General features: G+C 43.1%; 1 protein-coding gene across 1 annotated transcript in view; it reads right to left on the minus strand.

Moving 5' to 3' along the window:
• Positions 1–12,089: 12,089 nt before the first annotated feature.
• ATP8B3 (ATPase phospholipid transporting 8B3) overlaps positions 12,090–19,317 on the minus strand; it is a 56,826-nt gene continuing 49,598 nt past the window's right edge. Inside the window, exons 20-22 of the mRNA XM_081345824.1 lie at positions 16,249–16,387; positions 15,286–15,416; positions 12,090–14,188 (exon numbers count right to left, since the gene is read on the minus strand). Coding sequence (XP_081201950.1) covers positions 13,901–14,188; positions 15,286–15,416; positions 16,249–16,387 — 558 coding nt within the window. The 3' untranslated portion in view covers positions 12,090–13,900. The remainder of the gene's footprint in view (positions 14,189–15,285; positions 15,417–16,248; positions 16,388–19,317) is intronic.

Below are 19,317 nucleotides of genomic sequence, written 5' to 3' on the forward strand. Positions count from 1 at the left end.
CTGGACGTTTTTTAAGAAAAGATCGGACAGCCATTTGTCCAGAATGGAATAGGGTTTGTCGCTTGGGCAGGGAATTGGACTAGAAGACCTCCAAGGTCCCTGCCAATTCTGTTATTCTGCATTTTGTCTCCAGAACTCCACGTATCTGATGGGCGTCTGCTGATTGACTGTCACCCACCCACGTAGGACGGTAGACTGAGGTGCGTAGCCCATAGTTGTGGTTATGCTTGGCATACAAAGGAGGCTACGTCCAGCCCTTCCTGAATACAAAGTTCTTGGAGAAAACTTTCTTCTAACCTAATCTATGTGACCACAGTCAACATATGGGTTAGAGGGGCTGATCCAGGATTGAAAATGAGCAGGGCAGTTTTTCAGCCCAGTACAAGTACATGTTGGAAATCCCAGCAGCACATTATAAGGGGTGCATAGTCCTATAATGGCCCTACACAGGTCATCTCACCATCAGGATCTCCTTAGAGCAGGGATGTCCTTAGAGCAGGGATCTCCAACCTTGGCAACTTTAAGACTTGTGGACTTCAACTCTGGGCGTTGAAGTCCACAAGTTTTAAAGTTGCCAAGGTTTGAGACCCCTGCCTTAGAGGAAGGGGGAAAACAAGATAAAGTTAAGGCTAATGTGAAGGAGAGCGGGAGAAAAGCTACTTTAAAACATATCTGTGATCCTCCATGCAATTCAATGGGTATTATCAAATATAGCATCATATCAGACTAAGCTGGCCACATGGCAACTACATGGCAAGTGGCATGTAGTTAATACGATTGCAGTGTCCTGGGGTCACACGATCACCTTTTGCCATCTTCTGACAAGCAAAGTCAATGGGAAAAGGCAGATTCACTTAACAACCGTGTTACTGACTTAACAACTGCAGTGATTCACTTAACCAACTGTGGCAAAAAAGGTTGCAAAATGGGGCACAACTCACTTAATAACTGTCTTGCTTAGCATTGGAAATTTTAGGCTCAACTGTGGTTGTAAGTCAAGGACCGTCTGTATCCCTCAGTTCAACCCTACAAATTCTCTTTTCTATTGATCCAATGTAAGAATATTGATAGGCTCCCCCAATAACTATGTCCTGAGAGTCATTTGATACCTTCCCAAAAAGCTCAGGATGGACAAACTATATCATGAAGTGGATTGGATGGGACCCGCTTTGACCCACAAATGACCGACACTGCCTGTGGGAAAGCTCACTGATCAAGCAACAATCTTCCCGGCCATCTTTCCCCCCACACACACACCTTTCCCCTGCTATCCTTTCATATGCAGGGAAAGCTCTTGACTCCCCACCACTGCAATTTGAAAAATGCTAGTCATAAAATGAGGTGAGAGCCAATTAACTTTGCTCTCTCTCCTGAGAACTCGGTCCACTTAATGCAGAAAAAGGAAGAAGGGATAGTGATATTTTGATTGGTCAACAGCTACTTGAATTCTGAGGGATTTCTTTTTTCTTTTTTTTGGTTAAAATTTATATCCCACCTTTATTCTGTGCCATGCAAGGTAGCAACAGACCTAATGTGGGAGTTGTTGATGCTCTCTGAGCTTGGTTGTTTTCTTGCAGACTTTTCATTAACCAACTAGGTAACATCGTCAGTGCTAGAAGAAAGTGGGGTTGGTTCTAACCACGCCCTGATGACGTTACCTAGTTGGGTAATGAAAGGTCTGCAAGAAAGCAACCAAGTTCAGGGAGCACCAAGGACCCCCATAGTTCAAGCTTGAGCTCCCAATATCCTATTGGTACATATCTAATGGTCTTGTCTTCTATTGCTCCCCCACAACAATCACCCTCAGAGGTGGGTTGGACTGGCTCAGAGTCATCTGGCTGGCCTTCTTGCAGAAGGGAGGAGGAATAGAACTCATGGACTCCCAGCTTCTAGCCTAGCACCTTAACCACTATACCAAACTGCCTCTCTCATATTCGGTATTGCCTCTTGACGGTACTCGTGCACATGTCCTCACCACCTCCCGCCGCAAATGACCAACCTATTTCTCCATGGAATTACTCCTTCATCTGGCGAAATCCCACTTTTTCCTTTTGACCCAACACCCAAATGGCTTGTTGATACCAAAGATGTCTCCTGTCAGGAGAAAATAAATAAATAAATAACAAACAAACCGGTGGCCCTGCCTTTCTCTCCAGCACAAACCTGGCAAGCCTTTGACAATGTTCTCTGAAATACCTCAAAAAAAATATTTAATGTATAGTTTATGTGACAAAATAATAATGATAATAATAATAATTACTTAGCTAGTTTTTGGAATTTGCAACTTGAAGCTTTATACTGTTAAATTATAATTTTTGCAGAGATGGCAAGTGTTACTATGTTGACATGCTCAATGGAAGACATATTGAATGTTTGGAAAGGAAAGGAAAAACTGATTAGTTTCATGATTTTTTTTGTTTTTTGTTTAAAAAAGAGAAAGATTGAGAGAGAGAGAGAGAGAGAGAGAGAGAAAAGAAGGTTCCTTGGAGTTTACAGATTTCATATTTAAACAAGTCCTTTAAAAGAAAAAAAAATCACAAATAGTAGTAATATCCTATGCTTTGGGGATGTGTTCCTTTTTTCTGCTGAGTCATGTCTTACAAGAGTATTTATTATATGTGTTTATGTGTTCAAATGTAATTTAAGAAGGAAAAAAAAGACCAAAAAAAAAGAAATGAAAATTTGATTTATGCATGAAAAAATATACTCTTTCTTGAAGTAATGTAATAATTATTGAGAGGGGGAGGGTAGGGCGGGCGAAGTTGGGTTTGCCGTGTTGTTTGTCTAACAAGATTTAATTTCAATTGGAGGTATGTGCATGGATCAATTAATTTCATGTGACTGTGGACGTTTCTTTGTCAATTCTCTCTTGTTTTATTCGGTTCTTCCTTTTCCACCATTTTCTTTCCTTTGTATATTAGTACATTGTTAAAATCAACTGGGGTGTTGGAAGAAGCATCTCTGCAAGTTAAGTGGGAATAACAGCTCCTGAGGGTAGAGGGTGCTTGGCTAGGACGGATTTCAGCAGGCCCAACATTAACCAAGCAGGAGATCTGTGTCTCGGTCAAAAGTGATCCTTGACTTTCCTGCCCTCTTATCTTTCCAACAAACCCAACAAATGAACTTTAGCATCTTTTTTTTTTCAGACTGGCGTGTTCTCTTTTAGCATCCAATCACAAGTGTCTTTATTCAGAAGAGAGAAAAAGAGACAATCATTTCAAATATACGTGTGTGTGTGTGTGTGTGTGTGTGTGTACATCCAAACAAGTTGATCAGTCAGTTGTCCTTTTTTATGATCCCCTTGGAGACAAGGGGACGCAACTAAATCCAAGTGTTATTCTGAATTTATGCTGATACCAACACTTTCTTTTTGAGACAGGTCCTCCTTGGGGTGGTCTGGGTGAGAACACACACACACACACACACTCACACTCACACATGTTTGGAGATGGAATTTGCCATGGCCAACTCGCCGCAGGGCACTCGCTGTAGGACAACTCGTCGCAGGACAATTCGACAAATATGAAAGCTTAAATTATGACTAACGGAACCTTGGCCAATAATAATAAAGTTAAAGAAAGTCAATCCAGAAATATAAGTTGCAATAATTTTGATAAAAATGTGATCACTAATAATAAAAGCAACTGAATGAAACGATTAATGAATGTTGAATTGTCCTGGTGTGAGTTGTCCCGAGGTGAGTTGTTCCGTGGTGAGTTGGCCATGGCAAATTGTCCTAGGCCAAGGGTCTTCAAACCTGGCCCTTTTATAACTTGTGGACTTCAACTCCCAGAATTCCTCAGCCAGGCACACTGGCTGAAGAATTCTGGGAGTTGAAGTCCACAAGTCATAAAAGGGCCAAGTTTGAAGACCCCTGTCCTACTCTTTGGAGAGTGGTTGGGGGCCACCCTCACCACCTCCGTTTTCCAAACACCACACTGTTCAGAAGTTCTAAATTCATGATAGGCAGCAACTTGATGGTGGGGGGCTGGTTAAAGGCAGAAAACCCTATCCAGGTAGTCCTTGACTTATAACCATTTGTTTAGTGACTGAAATTAAAACGGCACTAAAAAAAGTGACTTATGATCATTTTTCACACTTATGATCGTTGCAGCATCCCTGTGGCCATATGACCTAAATTCAGACTCTTGGCAATTGACCTATCTTTATTGCGGGGTCATGTGATCCCCTTTTACGACCTTCAGACAAGCAAAGTCAATGGGGAAGCCAGATTCACTTAACAACTGTGTTACTAACTTAACAACTGCAGCCATTCACTTAACAACCGTGGCAAGAAAGGTCGTAAAATGGGGCAAAACTCACTTAACAACTGTCTCGCTGAGCAACAGAAATTTTAGTCTCAGTTGTGGTCATCAGTCGAGGACTGCCTGTATTCATGTCCTAACAAGTCTAGCAGGGTTGGGAAAAAGAGCCGAATCAGTCAATAGAGCAAATGCCAAACCGTGTAGGTAAGATGGACTGATATGGCACAATATCATTGCTACTGGATTACACATGAAGAATTTTCCAATAAATGACAGGATTCTGTTTCGCATGAAAATGTCTCTGATTCAAACTGGCTGAAACCCTGGAAAGCTGCTCCAGTGAGAACAGGTAGTCCCTGACTTAGAACCATTCGTTTACTGACTGTTCAAAGTTACAACAGGGCTGAAAAAAGTGACTAACAGGTACTCATAGTTACAACCACGGTCTCACGTCAAAATTAGGGCACTTAGAATCAGCATGCAATTATGACGCAGCATTCAAGGGTCATGTGATCTCCATTTGCAACTTTCCAGACTGTCTTCCAACAAGAAAAGCCAGTGGAGTAAACTGGATTCCCTTAGATTTAGATTTTAGATTTTATTAGATTTATATACCGCCCTTTTCCCGTAGGACACAGGGCGGTTTATAAGGTGTTTAAAACATCAATACAATACCAAAATTAAAAAACAATTAAAAATAATTAAATTCGATCCCTGAAGTAAAAAAACCCCAGTTAAAAACTCTCAGCCTGGGCCGGAAAGCTCAAAGAGCCAGGTCTTTAGGTCTCGGCGAAATGAACGAAGGTCGGGGGCAGTCCTAAGCTCCACAAGCAGCTGGTTCCAAAGGGCAGGCGCACCCACAGAGAAGGCCCTTCCCCTGGGTGTTATCCGCCGGCAGTCTTTTACCGCCGGCACCCTGAGAAGACCCTCCCTGTGAGAGCGCACTGGACGAAGGGAACTTGATGCTGGCAGCCGGTGTTCCCTCAAATATCCTGGACCCAAGCCATTTAGGGCTTTATAGGTCATCACCAGCACCTTGAATCTCACCCGGAGGGCAACTGGAAGCCAATGCAACGACCTTGTTATTCACTTAACAATCATGGCAAAAAAAAAAAGTCATGAAATAGGGCCTGACTCACTTCAGACCACTTTACTTAGCAATGGAAACGCTGGTCCTAACTGTGATTGTAAGTCAAGGACTACCTGACTAGATAAAAGCTGATCTTAGAGGGAGGGATCACTGGTCCCTTAAATCAGGTCTCCATAGCGACACATGTGTTGTTCTTCCAGAAATGTTCCTGGCTCATGAGGTGTGTTTATTTTTTAAAGGCACAATATGAAGGAACCAGTGACACTAAAAAGCAAATCAGGAAAAAAAAGAAAAGGATTCAGCATTACAAGTAGTCTTTGACTTACAACCAGTGGTGGGATTCAGCCAGCTCGCACCACTTCGGCAGAACTGGTAGCTAATTTTTTTGTTGCCCAGGCCCAGAACGGACTTCCGGAAGCTTCTCTTCCACATAGAGAACTGGTTGTTCACATATTTGAATCCCACCACTGCTTACAACCATTCATTCAGCAACTGTTGAAAGTTACAAGGGCACTGAACAAGGTGACTGACGACTGGTCCTTGCACTTTTGACTGTTACAGCATCCCTGCGGTCACATGATCAAAATTTGTGCACAACTGACATATATTTACAATGTTTGCAACACCCTGGGGTTATGTGATTGCCCTTTGCGGTCTTCCCAGTCGGCTTTGGACAAATAAAGTCAAAGAGGGAAGCTGGATTCACTTAACAACCACATGATTCTCTTAACAATTGTGGCAAAAAAAGTCATAAACATCAGGTGCGATTCAATTAACTACCACCTTGCTTAGCAACAGAAATTCCGGTCCCAATTCTGGTCGTAAGTTGAGGACTACCTGCAGTTCTTTTTCTACCACATAAAAGGAAATGAATATTTGGGTTACCTGAAGAAGAAACAAGCCACTCAGATACATATGGCTTGTGTTTCTAATCTGTGATCTCATGCCATTCTCAAACAGTGTGAAGAACCAATCTTCCCCCTACGCCGGGGTGGGGAACCTTGGCTCTTTTATGACTCATGGACTTCAACTCCCAAAATTCCTGAGCCAGCATGTCTCAGTATGGAAACCTTTCCCTTTCCCCTCAGCATGGCTGGCTCAGGAATTCTGGGAGTTGAAGTCCACAAGTCATAAAAGAGCCAAAGTTCCCTACTCCTGGCCTAGGCAAAATATCCTTCCTCTCCAAACAGAGCTATTGACAAACCACTTTTTTTGCTATAGATAATTCTGTTGAACAACAAGACAAGTGCTGTAAATTTTTGAAACAGTGAGGTGGAAGCAGAAAATCCCTAAAACTCTGCACCACAGACCAGTACAGACCAAGAGCAAATTATGCTCTTTCTCTAAGAAATTACAGAACATTTAGTGGGTGGAACTTTAAACTGAGATCCCTCTCCATGGCAATTCCCAAACTCATCCAATGATGGTTAGGTTTAGGGTTACATAACCATCTTGAAGTATAGAACGACTGCAAATGGCTTTCTTTTTTGGGGGGCGGGGGTGTTGATTCTGAAGACACACCTGGCTGAGTGTGTATTTTAATGTTAGTCAGGAGTGTACAACTTCACCATCCTGGGAGAGACACATGCAGTTCTCAGTCCTGGGTGTGTCTCCCAAGTTCATAAATCTTCACTGAGGTTGGACTTACACAATACTTTCAATTAGTTAAAATGTTCGTTCATTTGTGATTTGATGTACTGGGAGAACCCTGCCATTCTCTCAACATTTGGGGTGAAGCATCCCTCTCATTAAGCCATAATATATGATTAGTCTGTTTGGGCTCAGCATGTTTCGTAAACATGACTATGACGTTTTCTTAACCCAGGTTTAAGGTTAAGTGTGCAAACCCAGCCTTAATGTGACCAAAGAGGTAATGATTAAATACATAGCAAATATTCACTTATCTGTGTTAGTTATTTTAATTACATTTGGATGCAAATTAAATTAAACAGTATTAAATCTTGGTCTTGGCCACTTCCATTTCTTTGCTCTGGTCACAGCTGTTTGCTGCTGCATTAATTTTAGCCATTGGCCTGGAAAAAGCATAATTTGTGGACTCCTAGGATAAAAACAGAAGTCTAACCTCTCCTGCATGATGCTCTCCATGGAGCAGCACAAGAGAACAATTACAGCCATTTGTCTGAAATGGTATAGGGTTTCCTGCCTGAGCAGGGGGTTGGACTAGATGACCTCCAAGCTCCCTTCCAACTTTATTATTATTATAATAATTGTAGATCTACCATTGGAAATCATGGCAGACATACGTTGAGGGAACTACTTGTGGCTGATAATATATAAAACTTAATAGTGTTGGAGTTTTTCATGAAATCTTTCACTGAAATCCTGTGAAAAGGGCTTTCTTCTTTGTGGGATCTTTCAGTGGCGCATGGGAAGTGAAGCCAAATGGGTTCTCTTAAAGCAGAGGTGGAGAACTTTGGCCCCTTTATGACTTGTGGACTTCAACTCCCAGATTCATATCTTGATGAATCTTGTTCTTGATGGAGGACATGCCAGCTAAAGAATCCCTTAAAGTTATTAACTATAATAATATTAATAATATTAAAGGGACGCGGTGGCTCAGTGGGTTAGGACGCTGAGCTTGTCGATCGGAAGGTCGGCAGTTTGGCGGGTCGAATCCCGAGTGCCGCGTAGCAGAGTGAGCGCCTGTTACTCGTCCCAGCTTCTGCCAACCTAGCAGTTCGAAAGCACGTAAAAATGCAAGTAGAAAAATAGGGACCACTACGGTGGGAAGGTAACAGCGTTCCGTGCGCCTTTGGCGTCTAGTCATGCCGGCCACATGACCACGGAGATGTCCTCGGACAAGCGCTGGCTCTTCGGCTATGAAACGGAGATGAGCACCGGCCCCTAGAGTCGGAAACGACTAGCACACATGTGCGGGGGAACCTTTACCTTTACCTTTACCTTAATATTAATTTATTAAATTGTATTTATTAAGTGTATTAAAGTTGACTGACTAGCTCTATTTATGGAGCTTAATTAAACTTTCTTGGAGATTATTGGTCATTCTAGTGAACAGCAAGATCTTCTGATTAGGTGGCATCTTCAGTGACAGAGCACATATTAATTATGTAGAAAGCCCCAGGGAGGATACAACACAACACAAATGCTATAAAGATCTTTCTTCTGGCCATGAACCAAGAAAGGCAAGGAAGCGCTTAGGGAAATATACCTGGCCTGGAACAAAAGGCTTTCTGTTTTACAGGAAACATTTGAGGAATTTCATAAAAAACAGAGATTCAATATGATCAATGAAATTCCTTCAAGGTGATGAATGCCTCATCTGTTCAGGTACCCGTTCATCAGCAAAGTCTGACTATGGTCGTGATTTTTGCATCAAAAAGTTCTTGTGATTTTTATTATACTCCAAAAGAGCAACAACAATGATTAGGGGACTGGAGACTAAAACATATAAGGAACGGCTGCTGGAATTGGGTATGTCTAGTATAATGAAGAGAAGGACAAGGGGGGACATGATAGCAGTGTTCCAATATCTCAGGGGCTGCCACAAAGAAGAGGGACTCAAGCTATTCTCCAAAGCACCTGAAGGTAAGACAAGAAGCAACAGATGGAAACTAGTCAAGGAGAGAAGCAACCTAGAACTAAGGAGAAATTTCCTGACAGTTAGAACAATTAACCAGTGGAACAACCTGCCTCCAGAGGTGGTGAATGCTCCAACACTGGAGGTTTTTAAGAAGAGACTGGACAGCCATTTGCCTGAAATGGTATAGGGTTTCCTGCCTGAGCAGGGGGTTGGACTAGATGACCTCCAAGGTCCCTTCCATCATCATCATCATCATCATCATCATCATCATCATCATCATTATTATTATTATTATTATTATTATTATTATTATTATTATTATTATTATTATTATTATTATTATTATTATTATTATCCTGATCCCACTTCTTCATTGGATATAAATATTACGCCCATTCTACACCATATATTTCTGGAATGGGAGAGGACTAAATCCAAATGCAATTTAAATCCAAATCCACTTTTTTGCATGTTTCTTTTTGTTGGTAAATATTTCTGATTTTAAAGCAATAATTGCATTTGCTTTATTCTTTTCCCTGATCTTTTGAAGGCATGAACTTTATTTGTTAAGAGAATGTGGCTCTTATTGCTCAGTTTGGAGATTATGGGAAGTAAAATGGCATTTTGACTAATGCTGGCCATGCAATGCCCTATTCTGAAGCAACTAGTCTAGGATAGCCCCTTCTCAACAAATTGACTGGATGAATGCAAAACACCAGGCCATAGTGTTTTCCTTGACTACAGCTTAGTGTGCCATGTGAATCCATTACCAGTCGTTTGATGGCTAGGTTGTTCTGTGAATGCAATCAGTGGGTTGTTTTTTTTATTTGATAAAGCATGGTCAGTTGCTCCTATTTGGCAATAAAATTTCACTTTTGAAACCTCTTGAATATTTACATTTTAAATGACTAAATTCCCAGACGACTCATTGTAATCTGGAAAGGGATAGTGAAAAACTGAATCTAGCCATCCAATTTGTGGGGTTTGTGATGAACCAATGGCACGATCTGGAATTTCAGTATCAGCATGTGTGTTTTGCCTTTCAAAGTTGTGCCAATTCAACTTTTGTAACTAAGGAGGGGGGGAAATCTGGATTTAGAAGTGTAACTGCCCAATTCCAAAATCATCTGACATAGTTTTTTTCCTTCCAGTAGAGATTGTACTGTATAGTTTTTCTTTCTTTCTTTCTTTCTTTCTTTCTTTCTTTCTTTCTTTCTTTCTTTCTTTCTTTCTTTCTTTCTTTCTTTCTTTCTTTCTTTCTTTCTTTCTTTCTTTCTCTCTTTCTTTTTTTGTGGAATGAATAGAATTAAGTTTTGTTTCTCAGTGTTTGAGTGACATGCTATTGTTTTATTCTGTGTTTTTCTAATTCTATTCTATGGTTCTTTTTGCTTATTTTTAGCAACCATTTTATAAAAAGAAGATATGTGTTGGGCACTTTATCAAATAATAATAATAAGAGTAGAAGTTGTTTGTATTGTTTGCAGCATCCAGTAGCCAGGCTACCTTTTCTTGACTGATTTTTGAAAGGAAAACAAATCAAACCAAACCAAATCTGACAAGCAGAAAAACTTCTGTGTTCATACTATTATATACTGTTCCATAACTATGTTGTATGTTACTACAAATTTCAAGTTCTTTAATAAATTATTTTTGTCATTCACCTTAGCTCCTGCGACCTACACATGTAATAAACTTGCTGCACATGCTCCTAATAGAATACCCCTGTTTTTTGTTTGTTTGTTTTAAATACAAAGAAATAATTCACATTTACTTTTAGAAGACAGTACCTTTGAAAAGGCTCACTTTGTGAAAATTTGGAGAATGAGAATTTGTGGGCGGAGCCAATGTGGGGTAGGAATTAAGGAGCAGGGATACCCCATTTTTAGGTCTCTCTCTCTCTCTCTCTCTCTCTCGGAAACATGGAGCAGGTCTTTTCAACCTTTTCACCCATTGTACCACTTTTAGGATATGGCAACATCCGAGTATCACCAGTCGCCTAGCAAGGTGTCAAAAACCTGATGACCAAAAAAAAAAAAGAAAAAAGTGATGAAGTACAGGTAGTCCTCGACATACAACAGTTCGCTTAGTGACTGTTTGAAGTTACAATGGCACCGAAAAAAGTGCCCCCCAAACCACAACCGAGCAAGATGCCTGCCTGCCCGCCCGGCACTGAGGTTTTCATTGTTGTGAGCATTTCTATTGAGGATTGGCAGCAGGGGTGGGGTGGGGGGTGGGGTGTTTGGTTTTTATTCTCCCCCCCCCCCGTCTGCTGGGTGGTTGCAACAGGTTTTGGTCACTTCACATGACCCTGGGACATTGTGACCATCATAAATGTGAATCAGTTGCCAAGCATCTGAATGTAAATCACAAGACCCTGGAGATGCTGCAACATTCCAGCTGATCGGCGCTTCTTCTGGGCTCAGAAGCGCCAGGATCAGTGCTGAGCTCCAGCCTGGCGCTGATCCTGGCGCTTCCGCTGAGCCCTGACAGCCATGCAGCTCCAGCCATCTCTCGCTCAGGCTTGTGCGGTGCTGCCACTGGTTCAGATTAATCCCCTCCCCCGCTACCACTTTTCTAGGATGGTCGCGTACCACCTGCCAGGTGCCAATGTACCACAGGTGGTACCCGTACCACTGGTTGAAAAGCCCTGACATGGAGGATCCACTCAATGTGACACCCAGTATAAACTAAATAATACATTATATGTAAACAATAACCTTTCAGAAATTATTGAACTACAACTCCGAGCAGAGTTCACAACAAACTATGGCAGCTGAGGGTGTTTGAAGTGGTTATTCAGCAACTTCCAAAAGGATGTTGGTTCTTTATCTAGTATGCAACAAGGAAGGAAGGAAGGAAGGAAGGAAGGAAGGAAGGAAGGAAGGAAGGAAGGTTCTTATGAACAAATTCAATGTTAAAAGGGGGTGTTTCTTAAAAAATATGTTTATTATATTTTTAAAAGAAATAGGAAAACACATCTTGTACACCTTTCTCACAGCCAGAAAAGCTCGGTGAAGGCCTACTTTTTAAAATATATCTTAAAAAGTAGATTGAAAATTACACCATCGTATTACTTTTATTCTCTGCCCTCTGCCTGTAAAGACATGATTGCTGAGTAGAAGCTATCCATAAACAGGAGCAGTCTATCTCTAGATACCAAATGCTGGCAATAGACAGCTGGCACGAGGACTGATTGTTGGGGTAACTTCCACAGAGTTCCCAACCTGCTCTTCGCATGTTTGTTCTAAATTAGATAGTAATTTTGTCGGATCCGGCTGCCCTTCTCTTACTTTCTCAAATTATATTAATTGACATTTCACAAGTTAAGGAAATGAAACTTAAACACCAGACACCGGGGACAACAAACAGAAGAAGGCTATTGCAATGGTGACCTATTTATGGACTTTCCAGAGACCTTTGAACAGTAATCGTTATGAAAAGTGTGCTGGATGCCATAGCCTTTTCTCTCATTTGGGAGAGAATTTTTTTTTGGCACAGCGATACTTGGACTTGGCTTTGTAAACCAATTTAACTGTTCAGGCTCATATGTCTGAAACACTACAAGTGACCGTGAGAGACATGGTGAATGAGGAATTCTGGGAGCTGAAGTCCAACTCTCTTAAAGTTATTGCATGCCTTTCTCCCGGCATTCACTATCTCAGGGCTTTTCAACCTTGTCACCCATTGTACCACTTTTGGGATATGGCAACATCCGAGTATCACCAGTCACCTAACAAGGTCTCAAAAACTTGATGACCAAAAAAAAAAAAGAAAAAAAGTGACGAAGTACAGGTAGTCCTCGACTTACAACAGTTCGCTTAGTGACTGTTCGAAGTTACAATGGCACTGAAAAAAGGGCACCCCAAGCCACAGCCAAGCAAGACACCTGCCTGCCTGCCCGGCGGCGCTCTTCCTCCTGTCCGAGGTTTTCATTGTTGTGAGCATTTCTGTTGAGGATTGGCAGTGGGGGGTGGGGGGGTGGGGTGTTTGGTTTTTATTTCCCCCCCCCTTTGCTGGGTGGTTGCAGCAGGTTTTGGTCACTTCACATGACCCTGGGACACTGTGACCGTCATAAATATGAATCAGTTGCCAAACATCTGAATGTAAATCACAAGACCCTGGAGATGCTACAACATTCCAGCTGATCAGTGCTTCTTCTGGGCTCAGCTGGAGCCTGGCGCTGATCCTGGCACTTCTGGTGAGCCCTGACAGCCCCGAAGAAGCGCTGATCCTGGTGCTTCCGCTGAGCCCTGACAGCCCTGCAGCTCCAGCCATCTCTCGCTCAGGCTTATGCGGTGCTGCCACTGGTTCAGCTCATTCCCCTCCTCTGCTACCACTTTTCTAGGACGGTCGCATACCACCTACCAGGTGCCAATGTACCACAGGTGGTACCCTATACCACTGCTTGAAAAGCCCTGCACTATCTGCCCTTTCCATAACTGGAATTTGGAAGACCTCCAGCCTGGAATGGTGGCTTTCTGCAAGCAAGCATTTTCTCCTTTATCAGGAGCTACCCTGCACAGTTCAGAGGCTTTTAAGGCCACCTAGAGACAAGAACCTCAGACTGAGATCTGCAAAGCCTTCCAGATTTGAAACCAGAGCAAACACTGTTTTGTTAGGGTGGCACAGGCCAGTAGCAGTAGACCCTGACTATGTAAACATAGTCTCTATGTAAACTAGCCAAGATGGGTTATCACTCGCAAGAATATTGCACAGACTAGAAGTAAACCTTCGGATATGGCAGAAGAAGAAAAAAAAGGACAAGAAGATCTGATCAATGAAGTCTGAGTCAGATGTCTCTAAGGTTCGAACTCAGACCTTCGGGAAAGACAAACAGACACTGTCCATGGAAAGCTTCTGCCGAGTGCAATCCTCTGTCTCAGGAAAAACCGTAGCATTCAGGCAAAAGTCACCCCTGTGCAGGACAGGGAATACAGGCCCAGCGATGGCCCTTCCTGTTATCAGTAATAGGCTTTGTCTCCTTCAACTGAGTTGGGCCTTCTGCTCTGCAGAAACTTCCTTAGGGGCAGCGTTGATCTGAGTAAGCAGTGGGTTCCCTTTTCCAGGGCTGTGGGTGCTGTACAAGCCGTTCAGTTGGCTGCGGATAGGGACACTCTTGCTCCGCAGACTGGCTCCCTTGGAGATGAGTTGGGCGTACCCTTCCTTGTGGGAAAAGGCGTAGCCGGAACGCCTCAGGAGCGAATTCCTGCTGTTGTGATATGTCAGCTCCACTGTGGATTGCTTCTTCTGGATCTCCCGGATTTGAAACATCTGAAAGGAAAGGAAGAAGGAAGATGGATCGGCATAAATCTTATGTACCAGTCTCCCTGATTCTGCGATCCTCCCTCTGGGATAAACTACAGCTCCCATACGCCCTCAGATCTCAGCATCTCACTCTGTCAGGACATTTTCAAGTTGGGAGGGATCTACTTACTAAGCGTTAATACTTTCTGGGAATGCAGATTTTGCTGTGGCTAAAATAGAACATTCTCTCTACAACAAGGTTATGAGCAGGTTTTTGGGGGAACCCAAAGATTTATCCTAGCAAGTAAATTTTCCTTCGAGTCCAGATCAGCCTAGTAACCAGGGATGTCTGCAGGCAGGGGCTCAAAGTAAATCAGATAGCAGTCATAACTACATGGCCAAAGCCCTACCCTTTTGTATATGTGTCACATGCAAGCAACCAGGTGCAAGCAACCAGAGCCACTCATAATTAGCTAAAGTAAGCAACTCTATTCTCTCTCATAACTTACGAGAATCTCCCGAGAGTGCTTGCCTTCCCCTAGGAATGATCAGATAAGGCTTCATGGATCTTGGTGGATGTCAAACCTATGTCTTTTGTGGCTGCACAAGGATGCTAAGCTAAGCCCATGTTTGACCCCTCTCCTTCCAACCTAGTTGGCAGCTTCCCAACATATGGATGTGGTTATCACCTTGGCTTTTTTGGGCCCTTCCCTGCAAACACATCTCCTGTTGACTTTCTGGACTGTTATGCTGGCTGGGGAACTCTGGGAGTTGAAGTCCACACATCTTAAAGTTACTACGGCTGAGAAATGCTGCACCAAAGTGAAAAGGCCTCCGACTTTTACCCAATTGGCCAACTTTTGCCCTAAATCCAGAGAAATCAAGGCTAGATTTGCACAGTGTCCCTAACTGGATACTGACATTATCTAGCTTCTGAGTTCACATAATACACGAAATCAGAATCAAACCAGAGCAGCAGCATCCAACACACTCATCGTTAAAAAGCCTGCCTTTTAAGCCAATTCATCAAGCCAAAGTCCCTCATCTGTGGCTATCCTTCCATCCTTCCTGGCAACTGGAATGGTCTCTTCTGATGCCTGCTGTCTTTGCAAGGGTGGACTCACCTCTGACATAGTTGGGGGGCTGATGGTATTGTACACAAAACGGACTGCAAGGGAGGGGACGATGTTCACCACAATACACAGCAAGACGACAAGGACAGCAGTTGGGTCAGTCAGAGCATTCCTGGTAGCCTCTGGAAGAGAAAGGAGGATGCTGTGAGGAGGCCAATTCACACAGCTTGCTAAACCTTCAACCTGAGTTTGCGTAACAGTGTGCTGTGCAAACAAAGAGGTAGTCCTCGGCTTACCACCATAATTGAGCCCAAAACTTCCATTGCAAAGCCAGACAATTGTTAGTTTTGCCTCACTGAGTGAGCTTTCTTGCTACAGTTGTTAAGTGAATCATTGCAGTTGTTAAGTTAGTAAAGCAGTTGTTAAGTGAATCTGGCTTCCTCATTGGTTTTGCTTGTCAGAAGGTCCCAAGAGGGGATCACATGACCGCGGGACCCTGCAACCGTCATAAATACATGCCCGTTGCCAAGCGTCTGAATTTTGATCTTGTGACCGTGGGGATGCTTGCAATGGTCGTGTGAAAATCGGTCATGTCGCTTTTTTTTCAGCGCCCTTGGAACTTCAAATGGTCACAAAACAAAAGGTTGTGAGTTAAGGACTACCTGCAAGCTGTTTTAGGGCTCAATCTGATGACAATAAGACAGAGAACAGATTAATCACAATAGACCACAAAGGGTCCAGCCCTTCTTCTGGCTTCTGGGGTAAACCAGCCAACCTGTTTCTTAGATTGTTGCTGCCACCCCATTTTAATATGAACATTATGGCTTTATGGCGGGAGAAGTTGGGAGAAAGTAAATAAGGGATCCAATTTACTTTACTCATTCTCTTTCTTTTAACATCTTGGGACCAGATTGTAAATACGACCCCAGACCTCCCAGGAGTCAACCAAGGTTGCAGCTTAGATCTGCATATGCAAGAGAAAACTCCTAACAGTTACATCTGGAGGTCACTTACCAGGAAAAGGGAACATCTGGGGAGAGGTTGTGAAGGCATGGAAGTTTTGAGTGATGTACGTGAAAAGACAATAAAGCCCCAGACTGATCAAGATGGCCAGGGAAGAGACGAGGGTCCAGAATTTCATCTCCAGCATGATCTATGCAAGGAAGGAAGGAAGGTGTGGGGGGAAAAAAGACACTGTCAGAATTGTACTGGGACAAGTGAAGGATTTGGGGTAGAAGAGGGGTAAAACCTGGGCCAATCACCCTCTCTCACCCCAACCCACCTCACAGGGTTGTTGTTGTGGGGAAAATAGGAGGAGGAAGGTATGTTGGATATGTTTGCCTCCTTGAGTTATTTGCAAAAATCATAAAGGCAGGAAATAAATAAATAAATAAATAAATAAATAAATAAATAAATAAATAAATAAATACATACATACTAGTGAGGAGAATGGAAAGACCCCCAAAATGGTTATTTTTCCCTCTCTCAGGAGGCAACTGGACTTTCTTGTGTTTCTTTTTGAAGACGTTTCGCTTCTCATCCAAGAAGCTTCTTCAGCTCTGACTGGATGGAAGGGAATGGAAGGATTTATATTCCTTGCAGACAGCTGGTCATTTGCATTCTTTTAGAGCAGGGCTCTTCAAACTTGGCCCTTTTATGGCTTGTGGATTTCAACTCCCAGAATTCCTCAGCCAGGCAAGCTGGCTGAGGAATTCTGGGAGCTGAAGTCCACAAGTCATAAAGGGGGCCAGGTTTGAAGACCCCTGCTTTAGAGCGTCGTTGAAACCAGGGTCACCTGAGTAGTGACAATGTGTGTGGAGCCTTTCTTGGTTCCAGTTAGAGCTGAAGAATCTTCTTGGATGAGAAGCAAAACATCTTCAAAAGAAACACAAGAAAGTCCAGTTGCCGAGAGAGAGAGAGAGAGAGAGAGAGAGAGAGAGAGAGAGAGAGAGAGAGAGAGAGAGAGAGAGAGAGAGAGAGAGAGAAGAAATAGCAGTGATTGCACTTGAAAGAAATGAAGAAGCTTCTTGGATGAGAAGCAAAACATCTTCAAAAGAAACACAAGAAAGTCCAGTTGCCTCGAGAGAGAGAGAGAGAGAGAGAGAGAGAGAGAGAGAGAGAGAGAGAGAGAGAGAGAGAGAGAGAGAGAGAGAGAGGAGAGAGAGAGAGAGAGACAGAGAGAGAGAGAGAGAGAGAGAGAGGGAGAGAGAGAGAGAGAGAGAGAGAGAGAGAGAGAGAGAGAGAGAGAGAGAGAGAGAGAGAGAGAGAGAGAGAGAGAGAGAGAGAGAGAGAGAGAGAGACAGAGAGAGAGAGAGAGAGAGAACACCTTTGGGACAATCATACCTGGATGACTGAGAACCTCCATAGACATTGAGAATGGAAAGAGTGTCTGTAAAACTTGGGCATATGTGATCCATGCAGCAAAACCACTCATTTCCACTGCATTCATTCCCTATTTTGAAATGATGCTATATCCCACCTTAGATTGCTTTAAAACAGGGGTGTCAAACTCAATTTCATTGAGGGCCACATCAGCATTGTGGTTGCCCTTGAGGGGCCGGGTGGGTATGGCCAGGGTGGGCATGACCTACTGGGTGGGCGTGGATAGAGTGCATATGGCCTACTGGGTGGGCATGGCCAGCTCTACATCGTTCGCATCAAGGGTGCCTATGGGGGCCTGGGCAGGAGTGGGACAGATCTGGGGGTCTCTGGCAGAAGGAGGGTCTCTGGGCCAGGGCCAAGGCAGCAGGGACCGTTCCCTCACTGTTTCCAGGTTGGCTTCGGGGGCCACATGAAACCACTTCACGGGCTGGATCTGGCCCCCGGGCCTTGTGTTTGGCATGTCTGCTTTAAAATAAATGCTACAGTGTCAGACATGCAGATCCTGTTCCCATAATGCATTTAACTGGGTTAAGGGAAATTAAGATGGAATCAACTGAGGTAGTCAACTAATCCTGAGGGGGATCAAATAGACCTAGTCGAGCAGAGGGTCAAGCTCATTTCATTCAGGTTATGATTTCATGGGAACGCTTTTGACAGTTCTGAGATCAAGAGAAAGTTTTTGAGAGAGACTCTGTAAAAATGGGTCTTCTTGAATTCTCTGTCTCCATAGCTGTTTTGGTAAACTTCTTCCCAACCCCCCAATGAAAATGAACAGAAACAGATGGGAGGTGAGTAGGATTCTGTTTCATAGAATCCGTCCAAAGAGTGATGGCATGAAAATGCATTTTCCCCCTCACAGATAGTCCTCGACATACGACCATAATTGAGGCCAACATTAACATTGCTAAGCAAGAAAGTTGTCAAGTGAGTTTGGCCCCATTTTACAACCTTTCTTGCCACAGTTGTTAAGTGATTCACTGCAGCTATTAGTTAGTAATATGGTTGTTAAGTGAATCCGGCTTCCCCATTGACTTTTCTTGTCAGAAGTTTGCAAAAGGGGATCACATGACCCCGGGACAAGGGGATCACATGACCCCGGGACACTGCGACCGTCATAAATACATCCCAGTTGCCAAGTGAAATTTTGATCACGTGATCACGGGGATGCTGCAATGGTCATAAAGTGTGAAAAACAATCATGTCACTTTTTTCAGTGCCGTTGTAACCTCAGTCAGTAAACAAATGGTTATAAGTCGAAGACTACCTGTAATTGTTGGTCTCTGGAAGAAAACTAACCAAAGAGAGAAGCAACCTAGAACTAAGGAGAAATTTCCTGACAGAACAATTAACCAGTGTTAACAACCTGCCTCCAGAAGCTGTGAATGCTCCAACACTGGAAGTTTTTAAGAAGAGACTGGACAACCATTTGTCTGAAATGGTATAGGGTTTCCTGCTTGAGCAGGGGGTTGGACTAGATGACCTCCAAGGTCCCTTCCAACTTTTATTATTGTTGTTGTTGTTGTTGTTGTTACTATTATTGCTATTATTATAAAAAGGAAGTGGGGCAGTAAGTGATAATTTCCCAGCCTGCTTGACAGTGGCACAGATCTGCAAAAAATGTTTCTCAAAACAGCCCCACCATTACCAAGCAGATATTCAGGATGTTGATGGTGTTACAGGTTGAGTGGGAATGGCTGGGCT

Source organism: Vipera berus, assembly GCF_964194415.1.
Source record: "Vipera berus genome assembly, chromosome: 1".
Taxonomy (NCBI): Eukaryota; Metazoa; Chordata; class Lepidosauria; order Squamata; family Viperidae; genus Vipera; species Vipera berus.